The sequence below is a fragment of the Eleginops maclovinus genome, chromosome 19 (genome assembly GCF_036324505.1).
Source record: "Eleginops maclovinus isolate JMC-PN-2008 ecotype Puerto Natales chromosome 19, JC_Emac_rtc_rv5, whole genome shotgun sequence".
Lineage (NCBI taxonomy): Eukaryota > Metazoa > Chordata > Actinopteri > Perciformes > Eleginopidae > Eleginops > Eleginops maclovinus.
In genome coordinates, this window is record NC_086367.1 from 6,625,322 (window position 1) to 6,637,510 (window position 12,189).

General features: G+C 39.8%; 1 protein-coding gene across 1 annotated transcript in view; it reads right to left on the minus strand.

Moving 5' to 3' along the window:
• The window catches only part of alk (ALK receptor tyrosine kinase), a 373,391-nt gene that overhangs the window by 44,740 nt on the left and 316,462 nt on the right, over nucleotides 1–12,189 (minus strand). The window contains exons 10-11 of the mRNA XM_063908860.1: nucleotides 11,084–11,178; nucleotides 2,227–2,334 (exon numbers count right to left, since the gene is read on the minus strand). Of these exons, the coding sequence (XP_063764930.1) occupies nucleotides 2,227–2,334; nucleotides 11,084–11,178 (203 nt within the window). The remainder of the gene's footprint in view (nucleotides 1–2,226; nucleotides 2,335–11,083; nucleotides 11,179–12,189) is intronic.

A 12,189-nucleotide genomic window follows, 5' to 3' on the forward strand; every position in this document is an offset into this window, starting at 1 on the left:
ATGATAATCACAAGGGCGAGAGCGCTGTGATCGCACATTCCCATCTTTCCCCGAGGCCGCCGGCTTTTATTGTAACCATACAGAGTATTACCTGTGTAAGCACATTGAAATAGCCTCTTTGTTGCTGCTGCTAGATTCTGCTGGCAAACTCCACAAGTATGAAACACCTTTTATATAATATTGTACTGCGTATGCATTTCCTCAAATGCTCTCTTCCTGCTCCACATAAAAAACATCCTTGATAGACTGAGTAGCCTGAGGGAGTTCCGCCGGTGGCTCCAGTTCAATGCATAATCCTGTAACATTATCAAATCATGTCAGCTGGCTAAACATTAATGTCTGATGATTCACTGTCCTCGTTTGCCCCTCCCGAGACAAACAGGCGGCTCTGTGTTCCAGACTCAATTCACAGACATTCAAACAGACAAGTCGCTGCACAAACATATTAGGGCCCTGACACAGCGAGGCGACTATTGGTCCGCATTGGTGTGCTGTTGAGCATTGTTGTGGTGGCTGACCATCACCCCCCTCTCTGTGTCAGACACTGTGTGCTTGGGGTGTTTATCAGTGCTTGTTCAGCAGAAGGAATGCTAAATCTGCGGTGCAGTCAGTTATAGAGTCTGTCTGGGTGCTCAGGCTTCGAATAGCTCCTCAACCCATTTAGCATTACACTTGTAAAAAACATTTATCAGAGGTTATAGTCAGTATTGTTACACTTTAATCAGTCAGATATTTCTCCATTTACTCTTTATTTAGCTATAAGGAAAATACCACCGGCTTATACAGTCTGGCACCAGCACAAATCAAAGAGAAAGACAACATATGCTATAGCTTGAAGTTATTTTTAAAAAACATTAAAATGTGTATGTTTTTTTGGTGTTTCCACTTTCCTGTAGTGTTGTAAAGGTTTTTGTGGATGTAAATGGTCTGCAAAGGCTAAAATCCAAAAGTTCCATCAGAGGGAGTTTCTCTCCCACACACTGAATCCTACAGCCTCAGTTACTGGAGGCAGTCATTTTAGCTCAAACCATGGTAGTTGCTGGTCCACCCCTGCATCAATCAGTTAGTTTGGTTAATTGGGATTTACAAAAATCACACAATAACACAACAGTCAACAATCTACTGTAGGAATACACCAACTTTTTGCAAAGCATTTAAACATGTCACAGTAGAGGCACAAAATACAATTATGAAAACTAAAAAGGAGCAGAAAAGAGCGCCTTTAACAATCCACTTAGCCTTGATTTAGGCTTAAGAGGTAAATTAACTGTGTATTCAAAGGCAATTTAACAATGCACAGATGTGGACCCACAGTGTGAGAGTGTGATGACTCTGACCATTTTCAAATAGCAAGTAAGCCAGTGCACCTTACAGAAATTGATTTGCTGGGCTCTAACAGCATATGAATGTCATAAAAGCCTATTACGCCTCCTGGGAGAAAAAACAAGATATAGATGAACGCAATTACACTCCTGGAGTGTGAGAGCAGTGTCCAGACCAATCATCTATTTCGACTGGAAAACAAGTCCTTGAAGTCCTTGAAACTGAGTTAAAGTTTTTATTTATTCACCGATTGCATGACTGCTGTGAATGACCGTCACAAAATGCTTAGGGAGGAAAAGGATGGCAAATGTGTTTTTCAGAAAATATTTACTGTGTCTAAAATGGCAGTGGCTGCTATCTTAAAGTCCAGTCCTTAAGTTTGGTGTACCTCTTTTACTTCAAAGTTACAGCCGAAGAAAAATGTCTGAGAGCAAGTTTGATTTGAAAGTATCTCCAACTCATGACTGAAAATATAGAAATGGAGTATGTGCTTGTGTCTACCCTTTTGAAGCCGGGAAGTGGGAGTGTGCAAGGTGGAAAATGTCAAGTCTGTGTAAGTGGCTCCATTGACATTCTCAGGAGACAAATTGGAGGATTTTAGACTTCAAAACTGCCCGTCGTGCTCCATTTATTGCCAAAGGAGATCTCTGCAGCACACACTCAGATATGGTGCAGACCAGTAGGGGGCACACTTACTTTGCAGCCTGTAAGTGGGGTGCCATGACCGTCACATGTAGAGTAATTGAGAATCTTTATGCAAGCAAGCATATGTGTGTGATTGAAAGAGAATGTAGAAAAGACAAAAGGAGGCAAAAGGAGAAAATATGCATGTTGAGAATATTTTCCATCCACCCATCCATCTATCTGAGCATTACTCACTCACTGAACCATGGTCACACTTACAGACATCTGTGGTGGGGAACTTCATCCAAGGGCTTCCAATGGATGGGGGGGTCGGTCTGATAGGCAGCATGGTGGAGCTGGCGACCACTGGTGGAAACTCACCGTTGGCTGGAAGAGAAATACAATGAATTTATTGATTGGCTGTGCTTTATTCACTTCATGTGCAGCTATGGAATCCTGTTGCTGCCACACTACAGGACAGAGAATAAGCACAGAGGCTGCAGACCTCTCAGTGGCAGAGAAAATGTGGAACCACCAGCAGGGGTCATGCTTTCATTTGCACCACCAATGGCTATACAGAGGGAGAGGAATACATAACATGCAACTCCATCTCTACCTGTCTCTATCCCATCATAGGGTAGATGGTTCAGGCAGGGTGATTTGCAGAGAATATTTAAGCCTCCAACCTCATAGCCTTCCCAGGACAGAATTCATGAGCTTGCTGGTAGCTTGATCTCTCCCCTCCTCAAATTCTATTCTAAAAGAGATTTTAGAAACCAGCTTTTTATTTTGAGTAGGGGGGACTCACTTTACTACTGTAAAGACTGAATGCCGGGTTAAGAAAAAGTCCCCTGCTCCTTTAAAGGAGGAGAATCAGGAGTTCCCGTGGTTGACCGGGAAAATTGCTGAACAGATGCATCATTTTCTTTGATTGGGTCCATGCACTGCAATCACTGGTTTAAAAGATTGCACTGAATGCTGTAAAAGATCTGCTGCCACATCTGATCAGGGACTGTAGAGCTGCGGGGACAATCAATGCAACCCTGTCAACTGAACATAACAAAATACTTTTTCCAGTCCTTGAGAAAGGACTAAAATGACAAAATCAATGTCCAACAAGAGTATTACAACCACCTACAAGACAACATACAAAACCTTGAATTCAAATAGTTATTAGCTAACGATTGAAGCCAAAGATATATCAGAGCATGAACCTTTTTAACTTAAAATGTGACAACCTGGTCTATTATTAATGGAGCCCTAGTATGCTTTGGGGGGGGTTTTCCCTTTCCTGTAGTGTGTTCTATAAGACTTTGTGCATGTTAATTGTCTGCAAGGCTAAAATCCCAAATTTCCAATTTTTCAAGAGGTGCTTCTCTTCCACTCTCTTTCTAAACATTAAAGTAAATATAAATATAAACCTGAAAATTAGCATAATAGGGCCACTTTGAACCCACTGGAGACTAGCTCCACATCAAATATGAACCTGAAAATTTGAATTAGATACTATTTGATTTATGTTCCAACTGTCCAACTGAAATGCAATGTCTTTACCAACTGTCTATCAGATTACATTTTTATTTGACATACAAAAACAACTGTTCTAATCATAATGTCCATATCTCTGCCAAGGAGACCATTTACTGTGCCCCATGTGAAATGGAAATTATGTCTTAATTTACGTAGGTATTTAAAGTGATGTAAATTTGTGTTTTAACTATCACCCTAACCTGAGAGAGAATACATTTCTCTTAAACGTGAATTAGAATGAAAATATGTTGTGTCAGAAAATCATTTTTATAAGGCTAGTTGAAAAGTATAGTTTTTTTTCCTACTTGGTAAATGTTTCACCTTCTTATTTTAAGAAACCAGATATGTTCCGTTCAGTTGCTATAAATGTGCCTGTGACTTCACATGACCTTTCTTTTTTTCCAAAGCGTGCCCATGTTCTTTGTAGAGTTTTGTCCATCATCTTATTTCTTTGAAGTTATATTCTGCAGCAAAAGCCCTCTGTGGCTCCGTTGCTACATGACCCTTGTTGGTTGCTATGAAAGCAGAAGATGTGAGATTATTCTGAAAGTCAGATAAGGTTCAGTGTGGTATATGGATCTGATAAGACTGCCAGCTCGCATGCTCTGACATCAGGAAAGGGCAGTGGTTTAGAACGCGACCAACTGCTATTCTGCTAGTCCTGACTCATGATTTATAACTTTTATAACAAAGCTTAATAAAGTGTACACCACCCAGAGAGGCTTTGCAGCATAGCCAGCTATAAAACAATAGGAATCACTGCTGTTTCAGCCCTGCCGCCACTCTGCTGTAGTCTATCAACACTAATGACGGCCTTTCTTGTAGTCGTTTCATTGAACACATTCAGAGTGCTCAGTGCAGATACTTTAGACATGCACACAATGCATTGTGAGTACTTGTATGACCCACATATTGAGCTCTGTTCGGAGGCAGATTTCATGGTTTCAGGGCCTATTTACATTTTAAAAAAAGGGAAAAAAGTTTTCTAGTTGTAGACAAGCTCGTCTTATAGAGCAGCAGGAAAGCATAGAGTTTGTTTACACTGTAGCAGAATGATATTCTCCATAGGCTCGCCCTGGAAGGCAACAGCAGCAAAGGATAATTGAAGGTTTTATGAGAGTATTTATTTTTGCTGTAATAGAAAGCCACAGCTTCAGAAAACCCATTGATGAACAGGTGGTGTTTCCAAACCCCCGGATAGACTCACCTGAGATGAATTTCAAGCAAAAATTCTACTTCTCCTAATTGGGATGAGCCAATGAGTTGTCCACATAGTGTCATTTAACTCCTTGGTGAGAACAAATGATGCCTCCTATCGCTGCCGTAGTTCTGGTGTTGTCAGGGGACTGACACAAGACTTTTCATCTTTATCTCTGTAATCATTTCACCACAAAAACACTCCCTCCTCTCCTCCCCTGCTCCCCTGTCACTTCAGGCTGAAGGCTCACCGTTTATGACAATATGGCTGGGGGCTCCCTCAACAGCTGAAAGGTTTGGAAAGAAACTGTGTGGCGGTACCACTTGGTCAGAGAAAACCTGCTTTGAATTAGAGCTAACAACTTAACACACTTTTTTTTGTGTATGTGCTTGATTTAAAACTTAAGGTAGGCAGTTTTTACCAAACTTCTTTAGCTGTTGGTTTTTCTCGTAGACTGTATATAAGAAGTAGTCACCATCAAATATACCATTGGTGTATGACAATTTTTTGGCCGTTGCAAAGGGACACAAGAGGGTGGAGCAATGCAAGTACAAGCAATTACAACACTGAACATGACATTCTAAGTGACTAACGGGATGAGTGTTGCAAACTAGCAATCGCTATAAACACTACGATACTTGCATTGGATAGCTGTTTTCAGTCTGTCAATGTATATTGTATCTGTCCCTACCAAATAAACGATAAATAAAAAACTTGTAACAAGTAGCTTTCACAAGATTACCCCACCCTAACACATATGCTACTTGAGTGTTTATTTTACTTTAAATGGTGAAGACTCAGAACAATTAATTGAGACCATAAACTTCTTTTGAAAATGATTTCTGAGGTAATATATCAAGAGAGATATAGGGTTGTTTTCTCATTTCTCACAGTCTTCTATACAACTGGACATCTTTTTGCCACCAGAGGAGACCCCCCCCCCCCCCCCCAAAATCCTGGCCATGAGAAAGTATGCAAGTCCAGTTTTTTCAGAACTGGAGATTGTTGCCTGGTCTTTGTTGTGGCTTGCTCTGAGTAGAGAAATCTTGTAATTTTGTCCTCGAAGCTTAACAAAAACTCAACACTGCTTATCAAAAATCTGCCAGCTAGAAAATCAATAGCTCATTCCTTAGCCTTGTAATCCTTAGATAAATATGATCGTCTTAGTCTCCACTGTTTGGTGGCTTTGATGGAGATAGAGTTTACGTGCCGATTTGATGGATATATTCAGCCCACGAATGGCTGCAATGTGTTTGATTGGTTTCTACACAACACTGTCGCTCTGTAAGTAAGACCCTTAGATGTGCTGTGTTTACAAAACAAGTTAAGCAACTTTCTATATCTTCAGCAAAGTTGCTGATAAGGCTCAGTGCATTGTTATTCTGAGCATGGGGAAACGCGCTACGGCAGGGCTTTGGAACAGACAGAGCAGGAAAACACAGCATTGGTATGCTGCTGCAGCAGGAGACGGACTCAGCAGGTCCACCACAGAGCAGCGTGAACCAGAGGGCAGGGCAACAGCCGGCGTGGCTGTCACTGTTCATTAGCAGGGCGCCGTAAGCTGCCTGAAGCCCACCAGAGGCCAGCAACAGGAGGGGGGAACCTCATTTCCACCCAGCCACAATCCTAAAATATCATGAGATTGCAAAAGTTCTGAGAGAAAAATATCCACACTTCAGACGTATCACCGTCACAGTCAGTATTATTCCCTACGGGATGCTGCTGCTTTATATCAGAGAAAATGTTATGTTTGCTGAATGTTTTCTGAAATGAATGAAACATCAGCTGCTTGTTTGATAGTCAGAAAGTGAATACTTTACAGCGGCCGCTGCCGTGAGGTAACGACAGAGTAAACGCCGGTGGACGAGCAGCACTGCAGCGGGCAGTACATGCCATTGAACCACATTAATAAACAATGAACCACTGCACTCTGGAGAAAAAGATAAGGTTTGAGATGTAGTTCTTTAATTCAATCTGGCTTCAAATGACAAAAGCAACATAATCATTGACCAAACGCAGTCCCCGATTGTTGTTGTTTTGGATGCGGCGTTTGGGAGAAAATTAGCCAAGTATACAGTGATGTCATGACTCAGCACCAGTAATGTAGCTGTCAAAACACAAATGTCTAGGGATAGCCTACGTTGTGTAAGTGTTGTTCAAGCATTATTACCGGACATTTTGACCCGCAGGTTTTGAATTTCCCCGTTTTTTATACATTTCACTAGCTAAAAACCGGTAATTACCGGCTAATGGAAACCCTGATACAGGTATGTCAGTATCGACTTAAAAATGAGCACGATGTGTCCCTTATTATGATTTATAGTGATATTCTAATCCCTGTTATGGATAAGAATGTATAATATATGTTTTTTAAATCTCAGTAATTGACCAGGAATTACAAGCACACCTTATGTCATAATAACACGCTTTAAACGTGTAATGATTATTGTAATAAAGCATTATGAATGCTAAGTGATTATAACTTTAATTATACAGTGTCTTATATGTATGTTAATAATGCATAATAGACATAAGACAGGAAGTATTTTCAACACATCTCTTGGATTCTAATCTGTCGGCTTAAATGAACAGTTTTTACAGTATCTTAAATCTAAATCTAAAGGTAAACTTGTACAGACAACATTTAAATTGACTGCTTTTAATTAGCCCAACAGTTCGGTCAACACTGTCAACAGAGTTGGGTGTAACGAGTTACAAAAGTAACGGAGTTACAGTAATGTATTACTTTTTGCTGTACCGCAGTAATATAACGCATTACTTCTGAAATTTGGGTAATATAATACCCGTTACAATTCTCAGTAGCGCAGTCACAACACATTTTAACCCTAAATGATGTGGTGTTTTGTTTCTAAGAATTCAGAAACATCACGAGACATTCCGACACCAGAGAAATAATTGTGCAGGTAGAATAGTAACTCAGTCAGCCTGTTTACTATTGGTTGAAAGGGCTGCGGAAACAGATGTTGTGATTCAGAGCTGCTTGCTCGCAATGAATAGCTGCAGGCTCGGAGAAAAGAAAAGAAAAACACATGAGCGCGTGAAAGGCCGAAGCAACAGAAGGTAACTTTCTCTCTCGGGCTGCTGCTTGAACCTCGAGAAGTTCAGAGACTCGTGGCAGAGTGTTGAAGATTTGCAGCCTCTGTCCTCTGTGGAATTGCCTGCTTTTAGAAAGCTTGTCAGCCAAATCCCCGTTAACACACCAATGACAAGGTGAGCTAACGTTGCCATAGAGACTCGTTCATATACAGCAGGTTACAGGGCCGTGCAGAGGCTCCACTAACATGTTATTAATAACACAGAGACGTCATGTTACCAGTATCACATATTATTCAGAACACTTACACGGAGCATACGTTTAATTTCAGCATACTGCCATAGATAGCTTTAATTAATGAGCTGCAATAAACTACATTTTAGCATTTAAAGCCATATCATTGCGGTTATTTTAGTGAAAGTAACTCAAAGTAACGCAAAAGTAGTGTAACGCATTACATTTCAGAGACAGTAATATTGTAATGTAACTTATTACTTTAAAAATACAGTATAAGTAATATGTACTGTATTACATTTTGGAAGTAACTTGCCCAACACTGACTGTCAATACACTGGGGGATGTAGAGCATCTGTAGTTACTGGTCCGTGCTGTGTCAACGTGTTTCTCAACATCCACAAGTGCAGGTGATAATTATAGAAACAAGTACACTTCACTAATCCCTCGTTGTTTTACACAAGCTACCGTGAAAGACAACAAGTACACAACAACCCACCAATCTATTAGCACATCATCGGAAGGAAAGGGAAGTGAAACCGCCTTTGTACAGTAAGTGAAAAAAACGCTTTTGGTACATTTATGAAACAGTTTTAAAAAACACATTTATTTTCCAATGACAAAATCTGACCCTGGTGAGGAGCATTGTATTGACAATCCAGTTATATGACAGACAATCTACCGAGGGGACAAATTCAAAGTGTGATGTTGTGTTTTTATAGAGGCCACTGGGAGAGTGCATGGGAAAAGACGTGACGGTACAGTACACAGACTGAAGGATGAACCTCCTTTCACTTTCTAACACAATATACCAATTCACTGATGCTGTATTAGATAAAAGACGAAACCAACAGCCAGGTCCAACACCTGAAGGGCAATGGATGCATCACCAGACACGCGTGAATTGCCAAACTACACATCACACTAAAGCCAAGGGAAGTGCCATGGTTGGCTGGTCCTCTGCATAATGTGTTCACAGTATGTTTTCCTACTGAAATACTACAGAGCTGCGTCATAATGCTGAAGGATCCATTATTCTAATCACTCACAGTGATCACTTTTGGAAAAAACGCCTTTTTCTTCGCTTCAGCATATCCCTAGGTCTGATTGATAGGCGATAAAAAGTGTCTGTGTCGCGTGTGGCTGTGGGTAATGGATACCTGGCCTAGATTAAGAACTTGCCATCTGGATAGTGAGCAAAACGGGGATGGATGATCTTCCAGCGCTGCCGTAGCTGTGCCGCTGCCACTCAGGAAAGGACATAAAACACAAATTGATGTGCAAATATCTCCTGGAAAATGTCAGCTCTTTAAATAAAGACACTCTGACCCAATAAACCTGGTGCAGCGTGATCTGATTCAGCCTAGAACAAGCAGTATTTCTCACATCACATTCAGCTGATGAATTCATGTTATCTGATTGCAATTTACTGTGAGGGCAAATGTGCCAAGATTATATTTGTGATGGATGTATAAATTCATCAAAAACATCATAAAAAGGTGAGCATAGAGATGATGTATTCCAGTACTTTTTGCCATATGTGCAAACTACTGCAATCTCAACAATGTGTTTTGACATTTTATCATTATTTTGAAGTCTGCGTCCAGACACTTTTTAGAGTATATTAGAATACTCTGCTATGATTAACATTCTGTTTAACACGGGTTTACCACAAATGGTAAGCAAAAGAAAATCTAAAGAAAGGCTAGAGGCACATGTTTATTGCTTCATGAACAATTCTGAATCTGGCTATTCCCCACCCAGTACTACTCACGTTTGGTTGTAATGTGGAATCAAAGGAGGATGTGGCAAAGAGGAGCTGCTACGTGAGCGAGGTGTATTTTCACCATTAAAGGTAAGGTGCCTGACTGACATAAGGAGTCTGTTGTGCATAAAAATCAGTGACTAGCATCTTTCTTTTATTTGCTAACTTAGTAGCTTGTTGCTAGCAGTGGCTGACATAATATTACTGTCTGGGAAACATAGGATTTTAAACATATTTAAATTGACTCCAGGATCTTGTGTACATCTAAAAAGTGCCATGTTTAATTTCAAAACATTTAACAATGCTAATGCTAACTCTGCTAATGCTGTCTGTACTGAAGAGGTTTCTCTGCGCTGTTGGTTTCTAGTTTTCATGGTGAGATATGTCGGTATATTAAAAAGGGAATGGCTGTTTCAAATTTGTGACATACCAAATCGAGTTACACTGGGTAAACTTTATGAATCTGAGATGAATAAGGAAGTGCACAATATCTCCCGTTTCTAAAGAGACATTTGAAAACACCTCTCTAGTGTCAAACTTCGCATAGATACAAGTCAGTGATGTCAGACAATCTCAGATTTATAATCCAACCATCTATTTCAGAGTTGAATCCTTGCCTGATCAGTTTACCAAAGTTCTCATTGTCAGAACTTTATTCAGGATCAGAGATGCTAAACCATTACTATTCTAGGCACAGCTCTTACAGAGATGGAGAGAGGCACTGACCTTCTAACCTTTCATTCTTCTGATGCCATGTCATCGTACTCCTGTTTTTATACTGATACAGCATCTCAATTATAACACAAAAATATCCGTAAAGGTGATGCGAGGATTGACCTTTATATGCATGCAGTGCAACATTAAAAACATAACCCTTATCAATCAGCATGATACATGATAGCAGATTTTAACTGTTCTGACATTTCATTTTCTACATGACAAGCTCTCAGAGGGATGTATCTTCATGCAAAGCAGCAGCATTTAGTTAATAAAGATATCATTTTGAAGAGTAGTAGACTAACTAGGATTTTTAAATTTAATTTTAATAGTTTTAACTGTATATTGCACATAAATGTTGTATAACTGTATTATGTCAAGGGAATTGAAAGAATAAGTGAGTCCTTGATGAAAAGTGTACACAACAGTTGCTATGTACAACATAAGCATAGGGCAGACCTGAATTGACTATTACTATAATAGCTGAAGTCATATTGAATTTTTGTTCATTTTTCAAAGAAGTCCCGATCCCCCTATTGTGCCTGTCACGGTCAATCAATCACACAAACAGTACCATTAATTCCATCCATGTCTGATGAAGTAATAATGGAAAAAGATACATTTTTAAAGTACTCACATGCCAGGAAGCAGTCCATACTGAACGAGATGTTGTCAATAGACACGGCTGAACCCGATCCAGGTCCATCCTCTGTGCTGAATTGCAGCCAAAACCTACAGAAGGACAGAGCAGTTTATACTTCCTCACAAGCTTTAAGATCATGGAAAGCTTCAAACGCAAAAGATGTGAGGAACAATGTAACGTTCATTAAGAAAAATGTCTTTATGCTTTGGCTTCAGAGGGTATGCACTGTATGCTTTATGACAGCTCACAGTATACTGTCAAGAACAGTTGGTTCTTCTAGCCGAGACAGAAAGAATGCAATGAATCCTACTGAGCTGGAACTCTTTTTATAGTTGAAAAAAAAATGCTCTCATGCACAAAATTATGTAGACAGGCATGACATAACCTATGCTGCCTTGACCTTTAAAGAAAAATCTTAACTTTTTGGGAATATATTCTTGTTGGAGAAGACAACTGATACCATTCTCAAGTCCTTAAGGCAGGGGTGTCCAAACTACGGCCTGCGGGTCAAATGCGGCCCAATGTCCATTTTGAATTGGCCCTCAGCTAATTCTAAAAGTATAATGGAATATGGCCCACACATGGAACCTGTGCTTGTCTTATGTTGTACTTGTTAAATATATATGTAAACATGTATTACACAGTAGTATTTATGTGTTAATAAGCCCACTTTTCAAATAATTGGACACCCCTGCCTTAAGGTAAACATGTAGCCAGCTGTTGGTTAGCTTAGTATAAACCCTGAAACCACTCTGAAGCTCACTAATTCATTTTATTTAATTAGCTGTACAAAAAACAAAAGATAAATAACAATAATTGCTGCCTTTCTCTTGTCTTAGTGCTAAGCTAAGCTAACCGGCTTTACAATCCAGCTTCATATTTAGTGTACAGATATGAGCATGGTGTCAATCTTCTCATCTAACTCTTAGGCCTGAAAGAGAATAAGCATGTTCCTTTAAATGTTTCACTACTTTTAAAAGCACCTTATTTATAATATGTTGCTTAAATCTGATGGTATGCTATACACCTATTCTTACCGTCTAACCAAAAACAGTGTGTCGTGTCCTGACTTTTATCTGCACTTCAGGCTGTACTTCTGA